The sequence below is a fragment of the Spermophilus citellus genome (assembly GCF_964194105.1).
Source record: "Spermophilus citellus genome assembly, chromosome: 4".
Classification (NCBI taxonomy): Eukaryota; Metazoa; Chordata; class Mammalia; order Rodentia; family Sciuridae; genus Spermophilus; species Spermophilus citellus.
In genome coordinates, this window is record NC_138185.1 from 200,895,788 (window position 1) to 200,919,018 (window position 23,231).

A 23,231-nucleotide genomic window follows, 5' to 3' on the forward strand; every position below is an offset into this window, starting at 1 on the left:
TGGCCTGCTTGCAGTCAGCTCAAACTCATCGCCATTAGTGACCTCCTCAATTGCCAAGTGTGTGGCCTTTTCTTTGAACTATTTATTCCCATTGGTTCTTTGGGTCTTCTTTTTCTTTAAACTCTCCCTCCTCTGGCTTTTATCCCATGGTTATCTTCAACTTCCCTCTTCCTTCTGAGCCATTCCCTTAATCCCCTGCAGATTTCCTCTGTTTCCATCCTCTTATGTAGCTCCGCCCATGGCTTCCATATCCCACCAAGGTGGAGCTTTCATTAAAATTTTCTCTTAGGATTGAGGCAAGTACTTTTAATTTCCTGATCCAGCATTTAGTAAACAAGCATTTAGGTTTTTTTGGGGGGTGGGTGGGTGAGTATTGGGGATTGAACCCAAGGGTGCTTAACCACTGAGCCACATCCCCAGCACCCCCCCCCCCCTTTTTTTGTATTTTATGTAGAGACAGGGTCTTGCTGAGTTGCTTAGGTTCTCACTAAGTTATTGGGGCTGGCTTTGAACTTGCAATCCTCCTGCCTCAGCCTCTCCAGCCACTGGGATAACAGGCAAGTGCCACCACGCCTGGCTTAGTTTTTAATCTATTGAGCACTTGCCATATGCAAAGAACTGTGCCAGGCACTGGTGAGAAGGTGATAGTACAGCTGGGCCTCTGGTACAATGGAGGAAGCTTTGCTGTAGAGCTCAGCACTGGGCCAGGTATTTGTAGGTGCTCAGTAAATATTTGCTGGATGAGTGATTTTATTAGGGAGGCAAACTTGCATGTAGTTGCCTCTAATTCAAAGTTGATTGAAGAAAGTGCTGTATAAAGATTCTGGCCCGTGGAGGTGGGGGAAGATTGCTTGCCAAACGAGTGGGAAATCTTCAGGGAAGTGATATTAACTCTGAGCCTTTAAATCACCTCAAATCCCAAGGATGTTCAAGAAGCAGCAAGTGGTATGGCGTGCTGAAGCATGATTCAAGAAGGTTGAAGGGACATGATCCAGACTGTGTTTAGAAAGCTCACTGGGTGCTTATTGTAGAGAATGGCTTTTTTGAAAACAAACAGAAATGGAAAGACCACTGAGGTTGCTGCATCATCCAGAAGAGTGGTTGCTTACCCAGATGAGGCCAATAGCAGAGCAAAAACCAGAGAGAGGATGGATGCAGGAATGGTGTAGGAGTGGAATCTATGAGCTTAGGTCTAGCACTGAACTAAATAAAGGGGAATAAGGAAGAAGAAGGAATCTTTTAAAAATGGTTTTGACTGTGAACCAAAATACCTTCAACTGTCATGTATAACAAATTAGAACAAATAAATTGATTTAAAAAATGGTTTTGAGTTTTCTTATTGAATAGTGGTGGTGAAGTTTCTCAAACAGGAAACAGAGGAGAAGGGGCAGATTTGATAGGAACTATGGTAGAAACTGAGATTTATGTTGATAAATTTCAGAGATGCTGAGGAGCACATAAAATGGAGGCATCTTGCTGAGACCAGAAAATCAAAGCTGGATTTCAAGAAATTGGGAACCTTCAGTCCTCAAGGAGGCAACTGACATCACCGGATCTGATGTCATTTGTGGGAGAGAATATTCACTTAAGCAAAAAAGAGGGTTGCTGGCTGTGGACACCTGTTGAATATTTCCATATTTCTGTCCTGTGGGAGTCGCAAATTCAGCACATGGAAAGTAGAATTAATTACTTGTCACGTCTCCTCAGGCTCCTCTTGGCTGTGACAATTTCTGAGACTTTTCTTGTCTTTGAAGATCTTAACAATATCAAGAAATGCTGATCAGGCATTCTGTAGGCTGTCTCTCTGCTGGGGTTTGATTTTTTTTTTCCCTGCTTGTGATTAGGTTAGGGTTATGGGTTATAGAAGGTAAGTGCCATAAAGTGCCAATCTCATCACATCGAGTTCCTACACTATGATTTAGCACTGTTGACATTAACCTTGGTCACCAGAGTGATAGTGTCTGTCAGGTTTCTCCACTGTAAAGTTACTCATTTTTGCTGCATTTTCACACTGTCCTCTTCGGAAGGAAGTCACTATGCACTATGCACAGCTCACACTTAAGGAGTTGGGAATTATGCTTCAGCGTGGGGTAGCTACATAAATTACTTGGGGGATTTCTCTTCCTCATTTATTTTTTCACGTACTTAAGTCTGTATGGAAGGAAGACTATTTCTTTATACTTTGCTATAATTCAACATTTGTTTTATAGCTCAAGACATGTATTATTTTATAAATTTTTTTTTAGCTGTAGATGGACACAATATCTTTGTTTACTTTTTTTATGTGGTGCTGAGAATCGAACCCAGTGCCTCGCACATGCTAGGCAAGCGCGCAACCACTGAGTCACAACCTCAGCCAAAGACAAATAATTCAATGCAAAATCGCCCCCTCTCAAAGGTCGTATTAACAATTGTTAAGAACAAAGATCCATTTCTTCCCAACCTCACAAACCCTCAGCGTCCAACTTGCTGCCTCCCCCAACAGAGACCAGGCCAGCTCTCATTCTCTTCCCCAAGGCCCCGCAACGCCCCGCTGTGCCTCACCTGGCCATCCAGCTAACCCTATTTGCTCCCTTCTTTGCTCCCTGCCCCACTTCCCAGCTTCCCCGTGGCCCCGCCCACCGAGGGGCGGAAGTGGGAGAGGCCGCGGGACGGAAGCGCTGGTCCTGGGCGGGCCCTTTAGCAACAAACCCCTCCCACTCCGCCACTGCCCCACCCCTCCGGCCCAGACCGGAAATGAGGTCAGAGAGGGAAACCCCGGCGGGGAGACTCGGCCCAAAAAGCGGCGCCCGTTGGAGGTGGCTGTGGCAGCCGGTGAGGGGGAGGCGTGGGTTGAGAGGGTTGGGGTCCAGGGCCAAAGACAGAGGGCATCAGCACTCTGGGATGCGGCTGGGCGGCAAAGGGCGCCAGGGGGCCGCGGTGGCCGGCGGGAGCGACGTGGGTGGTGGGGCCTAGTTTTTCAGGGCCTGTCTCCCCCATCCCAGGCGTTGAGGGTCCGGCGGCCTCCAGGGCAACAGTTTCCGTCTCTCCTCTCTCTATTTCTGTTGGGTCGGCAACAGCGTGGGCGTGGTGTTCTTAGCCGTGGTCGCCCCAGCCCTCGGGGTCGGGTGGGTATGGTGGGGAATCCTTCTAAACATGGTTTTTCACACATATGTGGTCCTTTTGCGGCCCTCGAACTCGGAGGGAGCCCCGTCACCAGCAGTTGCTGTTTGGCAGTTTTTGCCTTAGAAGGGCTGACTCCCGTGTCCCAGGTCCAAATGAGAAGTTACCTTCCTGCCTCCCAACCTCCCACCCCTTGGACTCACCGCTTGGCCCTCTTCTGACTTGCTGACCACTAGCTTCCTATGTGTGATTTGGACGGCTTGCTTCTCCTCCGGGGCGTGCCTGGACTCGGGGTCCTCTCGGGCATCCCAGAGCGATTGGAGGTGTGGGAGTCTCTCTTCTATTACCTGCGTTCCAATTGCAGTTTTTGAGGTAGGGTGGGATTCTGCACAAGCATTTGACTACTTTGGTAATTTCATTCCACGTTTGTTTACTCAGTGCGGCCTGTTTTTAAAGCAGTAGCCCTTTATTGGGGAACGAGATTTAGATGTGCTTTTCCCACTTGTTTATCTGTTTTATATATCTATATCTATATCTATCTTAGGAACAGTTGTCTTCCAAATCCCTATCATGGCATTTAAAACAACTTATTGCTTAAAAGGATATGGCCTTTATATATATGTGGCTTTTGACACTTTAAGAAGTTTTGTTTGGGTGGTACTTTTGGAACTAGTTGTCTCCTTCCTCCCACGTTGGGTCGCATAAACCAGAAGACTTTTCCTGCCTTTGAATTCTTTGGCCATTTATCCAAATAGGAACAGAGTGAGAGTAGGTTTTAGAAAGCCCTTTGCAAAATATAAACTGCATGAACGGAAGTATGGTCTGAGAGTGGTGCCACACAGTTTTAAGCTCTAATTATGGTCTTGAAATACTTTGGGCTTAACAAGGGCTAAGGAGAAAGTGCTAATTTTGTGTGTGTGTGTGTGTGTGTGTATTTTTTTATTAGGTATTGTACAGATTATATTGGACATTTCCTTTTATGAGGCAGTTTTGAAAATTGCCTCTGCCACTCTCATCCCTTCAAAGGTTTGCCTCTGATAGTTTGACAAGAATGAGTAGAAAACTAGGAAATTTTGGAAAGCAGTTAGTTAAAAATTTGAAGAGACTCTGTCCCATCCCTGTCATTTCATTTTTCATTTATTTCCTATTTTTGTGTGATTATGTGGCATTAAAGTACATAATTAGGATGATCAGGTTGGGGAATGGAGCCTAAAAGTTTCTAAGTATCAAAAAATAATAATGACATCTGTAAGGTTTTGTACCCAGTAGCTTCCAGATGGTACCCAAATGGTACCAAACTTAGGCTCTTCTTTCTGTTCTGACTACAAAACTGGGTCGCTACAAATTCTTGAATCACTAAAACTGCAAGCAGTCTTCCTTGAAGTGTGTCCCCAAGTTCTCTCTTTATTCCTGCCACATGCATTCTCAGTAGTGATCCCAGACCACAGAGTAGTTCTTTATCTATTCTCAATATCTTGGTGTCACTGGGTCCCACCCTTGTTCTCCCATCTCTACCATGGTTTTAAAGTTGTCTGTTCTATTCCTATCTGATGAAACATTTTTAATCTTTTTGGGTCTTTTCAACAGATAATTCACTGACAAATTTAGTTGGGGAGAAAGGAGAAAGAGAGTTTGCTTGTTTTTGCTAATATCCCAGTTGCTATCTGGTGAATAGTTGAGTTTTTGAATTTAAGGAAATGTTAACTTGACATTTAACAAAAACAAACACCCATTTTTAATGCCTTAATGGATCATGAATGGTAAGAACAGAGACTTACATGTAGTTAGTAAAAGGTATCTTTATTTTTTATAGATAGATTGGAGATTGGACTCTGAATTGCTGTAATCTGTTTTATAAAATTATTTGAAAACAACAGAGCCTATTCAGGTGTTTTTTTCTTTTCATTTTTTTCAATATTGAACTTTTTTTTTTTGCAGATGTGGCCTCATGGATGAGCTGGTACATGACTTAGCCTCAGCCTTGGAGCAGACATCTGAGCAGAATAAACTTGGTGAGCTGTGGGAGGAAATGGCCCTGAGCCCTCGGCAGCAGAGGCGGCAGCTTCGGAAGCGCCGGGGCCGGAAACGCAGGTCTGACTTTACTCACCTGGCAGAACATACTTGCTGCTATAGTGAGGCCTCTGAATCAAGTCTGGATGAGGCCATTAAGGATTGTCGAGAAGTGGCCCCAGTCACCAATTTCAGTGACTCTGATGACACAATGGTAGTGAAACGGCACCCAGCTCTCAATGCCCTAGTTAAGAGTAAGCAACATTCTTGGCATGAATCTGACTCCTTTACTGAAAATGCACCTTGTCGACCACTCAGGCGCCGGCGGAAGGTAAAACGAGTGACATCAGAGGTGGCTGCCAGCCTTCAGCAGAAGTTGAAGGTATCAGATTGGAGCTATGAGAGAGGCTGTAGGTTCAAGTCTGCTAAGAAGCAACGTCTGTCCCGCTGGAAGGAGAATACTCCCTGGACCTCATCAGGCCATGGGTTGTGTGAATCAGCAGAAAACAGGACTTTCCTAAGCAAAACAGGAAGGAAAGAAAGAATGGAATGTGAAGCAGATGAACAAAAACAGGGCTCTGATGAGAACATGTCGGAATGGTGAGATCTCCCTTGCATGGATGCTGTTTATGTCACATAGTTCATACGTAGATACTGTCCTGTTGCACCACAGTCTCAGTAGAGGCTGGAGTGTGTATGTGTGTGTGGGAAAATGCACAGGTGCCAGGCATATGCAGTTAATAAATGTTCCTGGTATGACGCTTTTCCCCTTTAAAAATTATGGTTTTAGGTACTCTTGAGGTGTAATTCTATGCTCTGCTACTTACAATTTGACTATATTGAGTATATTTTTTGTAGCAGATGTTCAAGTTGTCTGAACACATGGTGGGCTTTAAAAATAACAGTGTTCAGTCCCATTAATCTTAGACCAAATATGTCAAGCCAGAGAAATTTGTCTCCAGTGGGTACATGCTTAAAATATTGGTATGGTTTTGGATGACTTTTAGTTTTTCTATATTTCAGATAGTTGTAGGAACATTAATACTTTCCAGCTTTAATATTAATTTGTGATACCTGTTTCTCAGCAAGAAATGCTACTGGCCTTTGGGAGTGACAGTTCTTTGTGGTGCACTGCAGGATATTTAGCATCCCTACTTTGGTCCATCCAATTTTCATTGTATCAACCCAAAAGAGTTGAGTTTTCCAGGATGAGACTGTTTCTATTCTTATTAATATTGGTTAACGTTTACTAAGCAATAACTGTGTGTGGCAGGCACTGTGCTATATGCTTTGTTAATATTCCTATTTAATGTTCATAGTTCTACTGTATAATAAAATTGTACTATTTGTATTGTATGGAAGAGGAAACTGAGATTAAGACTTTAGATTGTCCAAGATCACCCCGTGCCAAAATGGAGAATCAAACCCGATTTCAAAGCTCATATTTCACCATGTTTTGTGGCCCTCTGAGTTTGTGCCTTTTCCATGACCCTTTTCTGTCTCATCTTAACTTTTATAGCTGTAGAACATATGACCTTTCTTAGTACTTGGCTTCTGAAGTTTGTCTTAAAAACAAAGACATAAATCTTGGGTACCTTGAGGTGAGGCTGTTTTGGTAACAGGATAAGCTATGTAGGTCTGTCTCCATGTTTTATGGGTGGTTTTGATCCAGCTTTTAAACTTTTCCTAACTTTATATTTGTCAGTCTATTCAACTATATTGAGATGGGCTCCTGGTTTGGCTTTCTTCATTTTCCTCTAAGCCTAATTTGTTTTTAGGTCTGCTTACTCAACAGATGTATATTTTTGGATTATAAAGGTATTTTTCTTCCTCATCATGCCTTTTATTTTTTCTCCTGAGAATTTGAACCCAGGGCCTCACCCATGCTAGACAAGTGCTCTTCTGCTGAGCTACATCTCTAGCTCTTTTTATTTTGACACAGGGTCTGCTAAATTATCCAGGCTGGCTTCAAACTTGCTTGTCCTCCTGCCTCAGTTTTCTCAGATAAGCTGGGAATACAGGCCTGTGCCTCTGCGCTTGACTTATCATGCCATTTTTAATCAAACAAGAACTGCTTAGTCAACTTCTATCCTTTCATGATATTGAAACTCTCTGTTGAGATATTCAAGTTTGTTTTAATATGAAGCATATATAGCTTATAATCTTGTTACTATTGAAAATGGCAGTTTTACTCCAGTGCTGCAAAAAAAAGAAAATGGTGGTTTAAAAGAATAGTCTGTTGGCTATTCGAATTTCTTGTTAAACTGTGAAATAATTGTATATGTTAGATACTTTTAACTGTCTACTCTAAGATACATAGCTCCAAATGCAGAGCCTGTGGTTTTACTGTTACTTCTGTCTTTCTTTCTCTGAACCTAGACCATCAATTGTGGTCAGGTTGTGATGATATAAATTCTAGTCATCTGAGAGCTGGAGAAATTGAAGTAGACAGGAGTTCTTATGAAATTGTTAACTGTCTTCAAATTAAGGAGAACTCATTCTCCCATTTGGGCTATCTCTGTGGTCCGTGACTTCAGAGTTCTTTCAGTAATACAGATGCCAGAGTGCTCGTAGCTGTGAAGGAATAATGGGCAGAGTTACAGCAGACATGATCTGAGAAAAAGTCTTTTAAATCTTCTAATTATTTAAGATGCCCAAATTCCCCTTTTATCTGTAGTTACAAAAACAGAAGTGCTTTGTATTTTTTCCCCCTGAATCCATTCTGTAAGGAAAGAGGGGTCATCCTTTTTTATTCTTTGATTTCTTATGATGTTCAGCTTTTATTCAGTAGTAAAGTGGAGCTAAAATCTTTTCATTTTTAAGCTCAGTTATTATTATTTTTTATTTTTTGTGATGCTGAAGATTTAACTCAGGGTTTTGTGCATGCTAGGCAAGTGCTGTACCACTGAGCTACATTCCCAGCCCAGCTAAACAGGACTAGCTTTAGAATGTAAAGTAGATAATAGTTTATGATTTGATATGATTATTCTCTCTTGATGAGTTGATTCTGTCAAAAATTTTCTACTTTCTTTCTCTTGCATTAAAAGAAATACTTTCAAGAACCCTCTTGCTTATTCTCTAATAAATCTGTTTAGATGTGCCACAGTTTATTTACATATAGATCAAAGTGTAAAACTTTGCTTTTTATCAGTGGTGTTGAGAGTTGTCAGAGTCACCATCCATTTTGTAGAATTATTAAGATGAGGTTAATCATTAAGAGTAGCTTTAGCTTGATCAGTAGTTAGAGTTTTCAAAAAAATATATTAGGTGCTTTAGATATGAAAATGTCCATCTTAATCAGCTTATTTCTGATTCCCTTAAATTCTCTTTTTGCGAACTAAACAGAGTAGTTTTAAGTTTATGTATAAAGTTTGGTATATTTGATGTATTTACTTTTCTGTATTTACTTTCTGATGTATTTACTTTTCTGATCTCCCTTCAATTCTATACCAACTAATCCTTCATGGGTTCTGAGGAACTCAGTTATGATATAATAGGTTTTTTTTTAATGTTTGTATAAAGATCAAATTACGATCTATTGAATCTTTGTGTATTTATGTTTGTGAATACTTTAAAATGGGATGACTCTTATAAATGTATTTTTTACTAATCCTTATTCAAATTGTCTGTATAGCACCTATTAATTAGATGCCTGAAGTCTAATTTTGCTCTTTCTTCACTAACATATTATTTGTTTGTTTTCCTTAAATGTAGTTTACCTTCTTTTTCTTTTATAAGCGCATTGGTTGGGTGATGGCCTGAAGTCACATTCAGAAGCCTTTCTTAGGTGATGTATTAGAGGCCTATCTCACAGGAAAGAAAATATTCCCTTCTCTTGGAAGGCAAGTGACAGAGATAGAGTGCTAAACCTCCCCCCTCCTTCTGCAGCCCAAGCTGACCTTCTGCGGCCCCTTGGTGCCTCTTGTTTTCTTATTTTTATAGAAAATCAATATCCTTTCCGACACAAACAATAGCTCAGAAGCAAGAATAAATGGGAGAAAGCTGAGATCTCTGTCTATCACCTCTCACTTGAACTCTCCCAAACTCTTTAATTATGAGTATGCTTTGCTCCAGGTGTTTGTGACAGTGAAATTGCTAAATGAGGACCATTTTAACCAAAGATTGGGTGATCAATAACACTCTATAGCAGTAGCTTGTTGGATCAATAACATTCATTATTTCATGGTTAAGGTAAGTAGCCTCCTTTGCAAGTGGAGGTCATTAATCAGGGGTTCTAGGAGCTGTGGAAAAGAATATATGTAGTAGGTTGAAGATGTTCTGTTTTCTATTCTGTAAATAAGGATGCTGACCAAGAGTGTATTTACCATTGTTGCAAGTGGTAGTATTCACTTCAGAGTATTGAATAGCTAGCTTAGTGTGCATATTTAGATTTAATCAAGGTTCTGCTAGGAACAACTATAAAAGACAGCATGGGAAGTGGTATAATACTACTGTATTTGGAAGTCTCTCTATTGAGAAAAAAGGACTATCCCTTGAAAGTTCCTTCTTGGAAGAAATGTTAGGATTATTCCAGAGAATTAGGACTCTGTGATTAAAAAGTACATAGAGTTAAATATTTGCTTCAGTATAAAATATAACATTCTAAAAATTAGAACTCTGTAAAAACAAAGTGAATTGTTTTACTAAGTAATGAGTTCCAGATCACTAGAGGGAGTCAAGCATGGGCCTGAGGACCCCTTAGTGTTACTTTAGAGTTGAGAAGGCTGAATTGAAATACTTTTAAGGACCCTTGCAACAAAAGGTCCTGTGATTCTTAACAATCACAACTTATTCCCACCTTTGTGACTTCTTAACAGGTATTTGAAGAGTAACCTCAACTTTCTACTACAGTACTTAAAATAAAAAATAAACATTTGCACATTCACATCATCATAAACTAGTACTACTTGACCCATTGTCAAGATTTCTTCAAACTGCAAGGCTAAGAACTGCACTGGAAAATGTAGTTAGAAGCTGATGTTGGCAGTGCTGATCCTGCCATGAAGGTTCGAGACCCTGAGTCCTTCTCCACAGGCAGCCCTTGGTTCAGAAGTACAAGGCCTGTCTCAGTCAGAAAATCGAGTAGTTGCACTTTTGTTCCATCCTGCACTTCCCGATCTGTATCTTTTAGTTTTTGTTTAGAGCCTGTGACTTCCAGCATACCCTTGGGTAGGGAAGTGTAATGTTTTCTGTGTGTGTGTTTGTATTTGGGTATAGCAGGCAGCTGCAGGGTGTTGAGTCCAAGAATAAAGTTTACTATTGGCCTGGCCAGAGAAGGAAAAAACCCTTTTTTTTAGTGAACCTAGAGGTTGTAATGTTTTATTTATTTATTTTTCCACATTTTTATTGGTCCACTATACATAATAGATTTGTTATTTAAAACTTTTCTTTTTTAAATTGAAGATGGACACAATATCTTTATTTTATCTATTTATTTTTTTATGTGGTGCTGAGAATCTAATCCATTGCCTCACACTTGCTAGGCAAGTGCTCTACCACTGAACTATAACCGTAGTCCCTTGTTATTTCTTATTACATATTCATACATGCACAAGGCATATAATAATATAATTTGGTTAATTTTGTTTCCCAGAACTTTCCCTTTCCCTTTCCTCCTCCTTCCCACTGGTCCCTTTCTTCTATTCTACTTGTCTCCCTTTGATTACCACAAGACCCACCTCTCACCTTTCTTTTCCTTTTTCTTCTCTAACTTCCACACGTAAGAGAAAATGTTTATATGACCCTTGACTTCCTGCTTAACATAATGCTCTCAAGTTCCACCCATTTTTCTACAAATGACATAATTTCATTCTTTACGACTGAATACAACTCCATTGTGTGTGTGTGTATCACATTTTCTTTATCCATTAATCCATTGACAGATACCTGGGCTGGTTCCATTGTTTATTTATTAGGAATTGTGGTGCTGTATGCATGGAGGTGCATGTATCACTATAGTTTGATGACATTTATGCTTTAGGGTAAATACCAAGGAGTCATATAACTAGGTCATATGGTGATTCCATTCCTAGTTTTTTGAGGAACCTCCATACTGATCTCTGTAGTGGTTGTACTAATTTAGAAATTATCCTTGAGTGGGGTCAGAATCAGTGAGGGTTTGGAGAAGATTCTGTTGTAGTCTGGCATATCTGCCTAGGGTAAAAGCTCACCAGCAACACTGAGAATTAGGCTAGGGGCTCTGCATGTCTCAGTGAGTTGTAGATCTGAGAAGAGCACATTATCCAAATCTGTGGAAGTAGAGAATGGAATTAATGAGAATCTGCGCACCCTTTTTGTTGGCAAATACAGAGAAACTTTTGAACACATTTTGCAGAATAAAGGCAAGGGAATAGCATTCTGAAATTTCAGAGGAAGAACAAATCTTTGAAGGTGATTGTTGATGGGAACCAGAAGAATACTTTGAAAAATCTTCATTGGGATATAAGAAGATATGATCATGTTGAAATAAGATCAGTTAAAAGGAGAGACAAATGGCTGTTCAAAAATCCAGTAGATTGGGAGAAAAAAATAATAGGGAAATTTAAGATGTAATTACAATATTAAAATGAAAGACAATTCACTCTGCAGAAAATTAAGTTGATGATGTGGAAAACTTTGGAAGCCCTCCCAAAATGCAAAGGCAAGTGATAAAAATGAGAGAAAATTGGGCCTGAAGGATGGAGAATAGAGGCCAATCTGAGTAAGTAAATATTCCCAGGGAAGAAATCAAAACATTGGAAAAAAATTTAAGAGAAATGTTGAAAAAGTTAAATCTAAAGATTAAAAAGGGGCTGGGGATGTGGCTCAAGCAGTAGCGCGCTCGCCTGGCGTGCGTGCGGCCCGGGTTCGATCCTCAGCACCACATACAAACAAAGACGTTGTATCCGCCGAAAACTAAAAAATAAATATTAAAATTCTCTCTCTCCCTCTCTCTCTCTCTCTCTCTCTCTCTCTCTCTCTCTTTAAAAAAAAAATAAAATAAAGATTAAAAAGGAAAACCCTGAAAAGAGACCTCTGCCTAAATATATCCTGTCAATAGTTTTTGCATTCTGCATTGGTGGTGGGAGTGGAGCAAGTCTGAATACAAATCTTAAGGATGAAAATATGACTGGCATTCATCCTTACAGTACTAAATGTGGGGGGCTTTGTTTGTCTATAGAAGTGTTTTTGTTGTTGTTTGTTTGTTTTTATTTTTTAGTACTGGGGGTTGAACCCAGAGGTGCTTTTCCACAGAGCTACATCCCCCCACCCCCTTTTCAAAAAAAAATTTGAGACAGTGTCTAAATTGCTGAGGGTCTCACTGAGTTGCTGAGGTTAGCCTTGAACTTGTGATTCTCTTGCTTCAGCCTCCTGAATTGCTGGGTTTACATGATGGCATATGCCATCATGCCTGGCTTTGCCTGTAGAGTTTTTTTGTTTTGTTTTTTTAAAGAGAGAGAGAGAGAGAGAAAATTTTTAATATTCATTTTTCAGTTTTTGGCGGACACAACATGTTTGTTTGTATGTGGTGCTGAGGATCGAACCTGGGCCGCACGCATGCCAGGCTATTGCTTGAGCCACATCCCAGCCCTGCCTGTAGAGTTTTGAGGAGAAGGGAGTTGCTCTCTCACCGCACCGCATCCTGAAATTTGTGTATAGTAAAGATATATTTCATGTCAAAAGGCAGCAGAAGGACATTCTTAGAGATATAAGACTTAAAAATATATTCTTTAAAAAAATCTGCTCTGGGCTGGGGATGTGGCTCAAGCGGTAGCGCGCTCGCCTGGCATGCGTGCGGCCCGGGTTCGATCCTCAGCACCACATACAAAGATGTTGTGTCTGCCGAAAACTAAAAAATAAATATTAAAATTCTCTCTCTCTCTCTCTCTCTCTCTCTCTCATTAAAAAAATTGTTCTATAAAAAAAAAGAATGGCTCTTTAAAAAAAAAAATCTGCTCTGGAAAGAAATTTCATCCACTTCAAGGTAAATCATTTTTAGCTCGAAGAACTGTAAGTCTTAAAAAGGTAGATGGACTTTTATGAGGCCTATCCCCCAGCTCAACAGCAGAGGCCTGAGGAAGGTCATGAGCTTGGCAAAGTATAACTGACTGTACTCATCACATTGATGAACTTGTAGGCTGGAGAGCTTGTTGCCTTCTTTTATGGCACCACCTGAATGAAACTGAAAAACTCCTTCATTATCCCTTTTCTTAACTTAATGGAATAATTTTGGAAATGGATGAGAGAGATTTCCCTGAATAACTTTTCTTTTACTTCTGTTTACCACCAGATTCAGAACTCTTGATTTCATGTGGTGGCATATGTACCACTTTCACTCAAGGAAAAAATGGGGAGGAAAATGTAAAAGCAAAGATGTCTTGGGCAGTGGATCTAAGAGCAATGTTTTTCTAAATGTGTAGTCTTCTATGGTTAGGAATATGAGAGAATTGGCCAACTCTCAGGTCAGAGGGCAAGCTGTGCTTTCCTTTCTTCTCCCAACTATGGGAATTTAGAGAGATTTGTTTAAACCAGAAGCTATCGTTTAGGAATAGTAAAGGGGAATTATTTATACCATATTACCTATTGTGAGAGATGAATGTCCTAAGACTTAGTAGCTCCAAACAGCAAACATGTTGTCTTCAGTTCCTGAGGTCAAGAGTCTGGGAGTTGCTTTGGTTCAGAGTCTCTCATGAAGTCCCAGTCAGGCAAAACTTGACTGGGGGTGAAGGGTCCTGGTAAGTTCCTTTTCACGTGAGCCTCCACAGTGCTGTCAGTTTCCTAGAGACATGGTAGTTGGCTTCCCCTTGAGTGAGGGATCTGAGAGAGGTGGGTTCAGGGGAGGGGAGTCCAAGATGGAAGCCACATATATCTGATCTCAGAAGTGACATCCTGTATCTTCTGTTGTATGGTGTCAGTTACACAGACCAACCCTGGTGCAATGTGAGAAAGACTGTGCCAGGGTATGGAATAGCTGGGGGCTGGGGTCCAGAAGTCTGGTTACCACAGATGGCTACTGGCTCTCTAAAATTTTTCCCTAATCTAGTATGATGCTAAATTAAGGAATTAGTATCACCTTATCCTCAGGTGATACCTGAAGCCATGGATAATACTGAACCTGATATATTTTTTTTTCTATACATACATACTTATGATAATTCTCATGTTTTGTTTACTAATCTAGGTCAGGATTCTCACTTTGGGCAGTACTGAGATTTTGGGCCACATAATTCTCTGTTGTGAGACTGCCCTGTACATTGTAGAATGTTTAACAGCATCCCTAGTCTTTACCCACTAGATGCCAGTAGTTCAACAGCTCCCCCTCCTACTCCCCCTAAAGTTGTAGCTATCAAAAGTGTTTCCAGACATTGCCAAATGACCCTGAGTTGGGGGCAAAATTACCTCCAGTTAACCACAGTTGTAGATATTTCTGGTATTGAGGTTGTTTTTTTGTTTTTTTTTTAAGAGAAGAGAGAGAGAATATTTTAATATTTATTTTTCAGTTTTCGGTGGACACAACATCTTTATTTTATTTTTATGTGGTGCTGAGGATCGAACCCAGCGCCCGGCTCATGCCAGGCGAGCGCATTACGGCTTGAGCCACATCCCCAGCCCAGTATACTATAGTTTTAAAACTAGAGTTTTGGTTAATTTGAAAAATTATATCCTTTAATTGCTCCTCTAAAGGACAAACAATTCATTTTCAGAACTTGAAAGGAGAACATTTCAGATAAAAGCATTTTTAAGTTAGTACCAGGATTTATAATGTTTGGCTAACATTATTCCTGTTGTCCTTACTGGCTCCATGTTGTTCCTTTTCTGTCTTCCTGACTGAGTTTTAGGGGACCACATATGTGACGGACATTAAAGGTAGGATCAGTTTTTTCTTAAAAAATCTGGGTGGAATTGTTTTATTGGACAAAGGGTGTCTCTATTGTTTTATTGGGCTCCATTCCTGTGATAATGTACTTCTGTGGAAGTGAATTCTGTGCCCAATCATCTGGTCCACTCAGAGTGCCTCTCATTACAAAGAAGCTCTGATGGGAAGGTTAGATGGATAGATGTATAATAAAGTAAAGAAAGCAGAATGTTACTTGTGGAATTGAAATCCTTGTTAACTAACTACTTTTAAACAGTTTATGTGTTTGAAAATTTTCATAATAAAAGGTCTATGGGAGAATCAGCCTTTTGAACTGCTGGTTAAGTTGACTTTTTTTTTTTTTTTTTTTACACTTCTATTATTTTAGTTGGATGTGGCTTAGTTGCTTTTCTTACAGTATTATAGTAATTAGGTAGTAGAATTGGTGGTCCAAAATCTAGATTGTAATTTTGTTTGTATCTTATTTAAATGGTGATTATATTACTGAATAAAGTATGGAAACATTTGAGCTATATGCTTTGTATGGAAGTGTCAAGTATTAGTACTACTTTTATTCATATATGAATATTTTTAAGACATTTCTTGGCTTCTAAAATGGGATGATTTTTCTCAGGACTGTAAAGTTAAATTCTAGGCTTACACCACCCCTTATTAATTGTATAGTGTTTGTCATTGGAAAGCATTTTTCTTCTATCTCTTCATAATCTTTCTTCCACTGTGTTGACTAGTTTTTAATTTTTTAATCAAGAAGTCATTTAAATTGGGAGTGAATGTTTCTTTGTTAGTTTTAAGTGCTGGTTATAGCAGTGTTTGGTATATGGCAAATAATAAATACTTCCTAAATGAATGAATTAAAATTTAGGAGAAACATGGGTGGGAATCTTTCCTCCTCCTTTTTCCTGTTAGAGATTTTTCATTTATTTGTTTTTTATTTGTTTTGGTACTGAAGATATAACCCAGGGGCGTTTTATCACTGAGCCATATCCTCAGCTTTTAAAAATTTAATTATTATTATTATTATTTTAGTTATACACGACAGTAGTATGTATTTTGACATATTGTATACATACATGGAGTATAACTTCCTATTCTTGTGGTTGAACATAATGTGGAGTTACACTGGGCTTGTATTCATATATGAACATAGGAAAGTTATGGCAAATTCATTCTACTGTCTTTTCTATTCTCATTCACCCTCCCTTCCCTTCATTCCCCAGCCCTTTTTGTTTTTTATTTTGAGACAGGGTCTCACGAGTTGCTTAGGGCCTTGCTAAATTGCTGAGGCTGGCCTTGAACTTGTGATTCTCCTGCTTCAGCTTTCTGAGCACTGGCATTACATGCATGCACCACCATGCTTGGTTTGGGATTAGATTTCTTTAAAAAAAAAAAAAGTACACATTTTTGTAAGGTTGAAAATAGTTCTCCAGCATATTTTAGAAGTAGTCTAGGAAGATTTTTGTATGCAAACAATTCATAGGTTAGAAGCTCATAAATTATGAGGCACAGGGAATATGGAACAATTCCTGAAGTAAAGTGGGGAGGCATGGATGCTTCTAGGAGTTGCTGTCATTTTGAGATAGTACAAAGTACAGGATTTCATTACCTGCTGCTGTTGTTGACTCTATCTTGTTCCTTTATATCTAAAGATTCATAATATGTGACCTTATTTGTAACTGAATATTAAATTGAAGTAACTAAATTAACATTTTATAGTTGACTAAATATTAAAATCATACTGATCTGATTTTTTTTTTTTTTAATCATAGTCTAAGAGTCAGGAGTGAGTGAGGGATGCATGACAAGAAACTTGGACTTGAAACTCGGAAGGAAAAATATTTATATTTACCTTTATTTTTTATTTAGTACTACATTTTTGCAAACTTTTTTTATAGTGTTTATGTGCAAGCATGCCATGGAACTCCTCACGTTTTTCCTTAGCAAATCATGTTAACTTTTTTTTTATACATTGATTGCATTTTCATATTATAAATTATTCTGAGGGAATAAATAAAATTAGCAATGCCATCAGATGATGCATTTGTTTCCAGACATTGGTAAAAGGATGGTACTTACTTGCATGGAATAAATTTTATAGAAAAAATTTTTTTGTGAAGAAAATACATATCTCTCTTGATCATAGTCTTAACGTCCTGAGGATAATTCCATGCTATTATTGTCATTAATTTACTATATAGAACAAACTCTTTGAGACAAGTTCATTCTCAAGTTTTTTCAAGAAGATTGATTCTCTTGAAACGCTATTGAGGGGCTGGGGATGTGGCTCAAGCGGTAGCGCACTTGCCTGGCATGCGTGCGGCCCGGATTCGATCCTCAGCACCGCATACAAACAAAGATGTTGTGTCCGCCAAAAACTAAAAAATAAATATTAAAGTTTAAGAAAAAAAGAAATGCTATTGATAAAACAATAAAAAATGTATGCTGACAGTTACTATCACCTTTCTTGATTTAGCAGATATTCTTTGAGACTGCCTTTTTATTTAGAATATTAGGAGAGACTGGATTCCATGTAAAAAGATCTAGGAAGCACTGTATCTTGTAGTACCTACAAGTGGCTGGAAATGAATGGGGAAGAGAATTGACAGATTTTGTGATAGAGTAATTGTTTTAACTTTCTAATGGAAATATTCAAACGAGACCATAGTCATTAAACAAGAATCCACAAACTTTCTCTATAAAGAGATAGATAATAAATATTTTAGGGTCTTCTGGACTATATAATCTCTGCAGATGAGTACAAAAGAGGTTGTAGAAGATGTATTAATGAGTGAGTATGGTTGATTTCAATAAAACTTTATTGACATGTACTGAAATTTGAATTTCACATCATCTCTACACATCACAAAATATTTACATTTTGATGTTTCCCTAACAATTTGCTGTAAAAACCATCCTGAATTCATAGGTCATATAAAAACAGGTGATAGGACATAAGTTTCAGTAGTGATGCTAACTAGTGAAGTGTAAAATATGATGGTGAAATAGCATATATCCCACAACCTAATGTGCTTTGTATCTCTCCTTAAAATTCTTTTTTTTTTTTAAAGAGAGAGTGAGAGAGGGGGGAGAGAGAGAGAGAATTTTTAATATTTATTTTTTAGTTCTCGGTGGACACAACATCTTTGTTGGTATGTGGTGCTGAGGATCGAACCCGGGCCGCACGCATGCCAGGCGAGTGTGCTACCGCTTGAGCCACATCCCCAGCCCCTCTCTCCTTAAAATTCTGAGCATTGCAAAAGAAAATAAAAAATATGCTTTATCCTTGAGGTAAGATGAGAATAATAAAGTAGTAATATGAGAGAGACTGTGTTGTAAGACTTGATGGAATTAGACCACTAGTGATTTTCAGATTTGCTGAAAATACGAATAGCCAGTTTCTTAAGTTCAAGAACAGGCACAGTTCCTTAAATTCAGAAGTAGGAAGAATGTAGTCCTCTATATGGATGCTTCTGGATTTTACTGTAGAGCTCTTTGAGGATTCAAAGGATATAGTGGTATAGTTTTGTGAGACATTTCTTAAAATGACCCTTGAGAATATATAAGTGCACAAGAAAATAAAGTGAAAGAACCTGTATAGAATCCAAGTATGTTTTGGTTTTTGGCTCTTGCTGTGAAAGGTCTCTTGCCATCTGTTATTCAGAAACAAGCTTAAGCTTGTGAGGAAAGCATTGCTACTAATTTAACCAGCATTTTGAGGATTTAGTGTTGGCAAGATATTTGAAAATGTTGCAAAATACAAAATATTTTCAGAGTTTTGATCTAGGACTATAGGTTGGGATTTTGCCAGGCCTGTTCCTTTTTCACCATAGTGAAAATGCTTTTTCCCTTGCTTTGGTTTCTTGCATCGTCTAGAGCAGGTGAAACAAAATTGACTAACTCGGAAGCAAACACTCCCAATCAAGGAAATAGCTAATATTGTAAATAAAGAAAATTTTCTTGAACCAGGTAAAGCACATTTGATGAAGATTGGGTGAAAGAAAATAGCACAAGAAGTGGAATCAATTGTTAGGTCAAAAGTTTTATTTCAGTGAGTCTGAATGGAGTTTGTTTTTTATTTTTATTTTAACCTTAACTCCTTTTTTTCCCCCCAAAATAAGCTTTGTATATCTACTTGATGTCAAGGAAGACATGAAATTTTGGAAAATATAACTGACCATATTAATTTATTTTCTGCTTATGAATGTTTACTGCTTTGCAAGTGGGAGAAATTTTAAGAGATGTTAAATGTCAAAGTTGATTATCTTCATTTGAAATTAATAGTTAGCAATATTTAAAAAATAAAATTGATAAATTTGTGTTGGTTAATATGCCAAACCAGGTTGAGATTACTTGTATGAGTTTCAATAAATATTTTAGATCCTAAACTAACAAAGTAATCTTAGATTTTTTTTTAAGTACTTGTAAATTTTAGCATTTTTCTTTTACATATTTTTTTGTTGTTGTTGTTTGTGGGTAAAGAAACTTTACCTATGGCTTCCCTGTGAAATTTACCTACACAATTGGTTAATGGACTGGAGTGAAATTAGGAAAGCTTGAGGTCTTTTCTTTGGAAAATCAGAAGAATGTACAGTGGTTTTTGACTGGAGTTGATGAGTTCTCTGAGTTTTACTCTGTTTTTTTTTTTTTTTTTCAGTGAAACCAGCAGTGTGTGTAGTAGCAGTGACACTGGGCTCTTCACCAATGATGAAGGACGGCAAGGTAATTTGGATCCCAGCTTTGGGACACGGGTTCATTATTGATGGGAAGATGCAAATGACTAGGGGTGACTCACTGACAGTAGAATGATTGTTTGTGGTAGTGGTTCTCAAGCTTTATGGCATGGAGAGTCACCTGAGGGACTGCTAAAATTGTAGATTCCTGACTTAGAAATCAAGTAGGTCTAGAATTGGCTCTGGAATCTGCATTTTCTTTTCTTTTTTTTTTTTTTTTTTAAATTTTTAATATTTATTTTTTTAGTTTTTGGCGGCACAACAAGCATCTTTATTTGTACGTGGTGCTGAGGATCAAACCCAGGGCTGTGTGCATGCCAGGCGAGCACGCTACCACTTGAGCCACATCCCCAGCCCGGGGAATCTGCATTTTCCACAAGCATGATTTTTATGCAGGTAATTCAGATTTTGAGAATCATTGTTTGGGGGTTTAGAACCAAGAAGTATCCTCATGCACTACTGTCTTTTTTTTTTTTTTTGCTGAGATATATGAGATATTTTTATTACAGAGGGAGAATTTTACTTTATTTATAATGTTTATAGCGTTCCGGGTGAATATATTATATAAAATGTTTTTCTCAAGTTAAAACTCCTGAAGGTTAGTATAGAGACCTATGAAGAAGACTAGTGTATGTTAATTGTCAGTTCTTTATTTTTACTACATAAGTAGTAATTTGAGATTTTGCAGTGGTCTAAGGGTATTTACAAAATTCTTGTTCTCTTGCTTAGTGTGCCAATAAGAATTTCACGTAATCTTTTTGGATAGTTTTCTTAATTTACAATAAGAATTCATAGATTTCTTTTTTAATAGAGAAGAAAGAATTTTTTAATATTTATTTTTCAGCTTTTGGTGGACACAACATCTTTATTTTTAGGTGGTGCTGAGGGTCGAACCCAGTGCCCCGCGCATGCCAGGCGATCGCGTTACCGCTTGAGCCACATCCCCAGCCCGAATTCATAGATTTCTAAAGTCTCTTTTAGTTCTGAAATCTAATAATTTTTCTCCAAGAATTAAGTGTTTAAATAACAGAGGCACAGTGGCCACATTTCTAGGTTGATCCAGTTAGGCTTCCCAGTAACTCAAGCATCCAAGTTCTGATTTTGAAAAGGTACTGTGTTTAAAAAAAAAAGAAAGAAAGAAAAGAAAAGGTACTGTGTGGGGGGCATCTCATTCATACCTCAGAGTAATTGGCATAGAAACAGATGAAACTGTTTTATCCCTGTGGAGTTATTGAGCTTCCTACCATAAGGGAGGTTCTTATGAGTAAATTTCTCTTTCTCTGATTCTGAGGGATAAAGGGTGCCTTAGGAACTGTGTGCATGTACAGGTTGGTTCTAGCTAGGATCTTAATTCTTTTCTCATACTGAGAAAAATCTGGTTGTCTTCCATTCATGATATGGTGATATCATTCAGAGTTACTAATATTTCTCTTTTTTCTTTGCTTTTACTATAGTGCTGTGAAGTAGCATGATATACCTTTTTATGCTTTATTAGTGCATTATAGCTATGTATAATACTGGGATTCATTGTGACATAACATATACCTAGAATGTAATTTCCTCCACTTTAGTACCTGGTACTTCCTCTTTTCCTCCTCTCCTCCTTATCGATTCTCCTTCCTCTAGTCTACTGGTCTTCTTTCTCTTTATTTATTTATATATTTTTAAATTAGTGCTTTATAGATATAACATAAAGGTGAAATTCATTGTGGCATATTTATATATGTACATAGCATAATTTGGTCAATTTCAGTCAACCATTCTTCCCTTTTCCTGTCCTTCCTTCCTCCTCATTAGTCCCTTTCTCTGCTTCACTGATCTCCCTTCTATTTTCATGGAATTCTCTCTCCCTTTTTTCCTTATTTTGATCTGTTTTCCACATATGAGAGAAAACATTGAACCCTTGACTTTCTGAGTCTGGCTTATTTCACTTCGCATGTTTTTCAGTTCCATCCATTTATCAACAGGTGCTATAATTTTATCCTTCTTTATGGCTGAGTAAAACTTCATTGTTAATATATACCACATTTTCTTTATCCATTCATGTGTTGATAGGCACTTGGGCTGGTTCCATAACTTGACCATTAAGTTGCACTGTTATAAACATTGATGTGTGTGCATCACTATAGTATGCTGATTTTAGTTTTTTAGGATAAATACCAATAACTGGGTCATATGGTGTTTCCATTCCTAGTCTTTTGAAGAATCGCTATGCTGCATTCCAGAGCAGTTGTACTAATTTGCAGTCCCACCAAAAGTACAAGAAATAAAACCAAGAATCAGTAAGAGGGATGGCATCGAATTAAAAAGCTTCTGCACAGCAAAGGAGAGGGCCTACAGAATGGGAGAAACCTTTGCCTGCTGCTTCCTGACAGAGGATTAGTATCCAGAATATATAAGGAACTCAAAAAATTTTAACACTAAAGAAAAAAAAAACCCAATTAATAAATGGGCATAGAGCTTAACGGACACTTCTCAAAAGATGCAATGCAGATGGCCAACAAAAATATGAAAAAATGTTTATACTATTCTTTTTAAAGACTATGATACATAATTATACAGAGTTGGAACAAAGTGTGGACCCATTACAGCAGGTAAAGTTTTTGGGCCTTTGAAAGTCTTTCCATTAATAAGAATTGCTTGATTTATCATGAAAGATGTAGAATATTCTGTAGCCCAGCTCTCCACTTTGTCTCTGCCTCAACTTTGCACATTCTGGTGATACTTAGATGTTTAAGAGTTCTCAGCACAAAAAGCCATGTTATTGCCTGCTTCTGTGCCTTTGTTCACATGGGTCTTTCTCTCTGAAATCTCACCCTCATCTTTCCTTGAATGGCTGGTCATCCACCAAGAAAGAGTACTCCTTTTGAGCCCCTCCAGGGCAAAGTCATGGACTGTATCAGTGTCTCGTCTCCCCCTCCCCCAATTTCTTGTTGAGCATCTGCAGAAGTTTAGAGAGAGGTATATGAGATTTGTTGTTATTTATCAAGTTTTTATTGTGATAATGCTACGTAACAGCCCCCAGATATCAGTAGTTTACATTTATTTCTTGCTGTGGGTTTATGGGTTGGCTGTAGTTCAACTGATCTTGCCTGGGCTCATCTTTTTAGGGTAATGGAGCTGGCTAAATGCAGCATTCACTTCTTATGGCAGAAGACAATTGCCAAGTGACCCATCCAGACCATGTTTGTGTGCATAGTTAAAGTCTTTGTTGAATCACGTCTGTTAATGTTCTGCTTCTTATAGCAAGTGAATTGACCAAGTCCAGTTCAGCAGGTTAAGGAAGCATGCTCTGCCCCAGGAGAAGGCACTGTAGATTCCACTGGTGAAGGGCAGAGGACAAGGATAAATTATTCTGTTGTAGGGGCAGTCAGAACTTGGAAAACTACCACATTTCATGATAGCTTTCTCTGGCTCCCTGTTAGGTGGCCTATTGGCACTGATTTTGTTTCTCTACAGAAGAATATCACTCCTGTTTGGCAATGTGCACCAATGGCTACAGTTCTTTCTGTAGTCCTTGTTAACCATTCTTTTCC

General features: G+C 38.4%; 1 protein-coding gene across 5 annotated transcripts in view; it reads left to right on the plus strand.

The window, feature by feature from the left end:
- Nucleotides 1-2,715: 2,715 nt before the first annotated feature.
- GPATCH2L (G-patch domain containing 2 like) overlaps nt 2,716-23,231 on the plus strand; it is a gene marked incomplete at its 5' end in the record, with an annotated part of 52,329 nt that continues 31,813 nt past the window's right edge. For 3 of the 5 annotated variants that reach the window (XR_014021359.1, XM_081289059.1, XM_081289058.1), the window contains 3 exons: nt 2,737-2,798; nt 5,041-5,712; nt 19,620-19,684. Coding sequence is in view for 4 of the 5 variants with exons in the window: in XM_081289059.1 (XP_081145185.1) it covers nt 2,737-2,798; nt 5,041-5,712; nt 19,620-19,684 (799 nt within the window). Of the gene's footprint in view, nt 2,815-3,338; nt 3,475-5,040; nt 5,713-19,619; nt 19,685-23,231 lie in introns of all 5 variants that reach the window. The other 2 variants (XM_081289061.1, XM_081289060.1) reach the window with 2 other exon arrangements.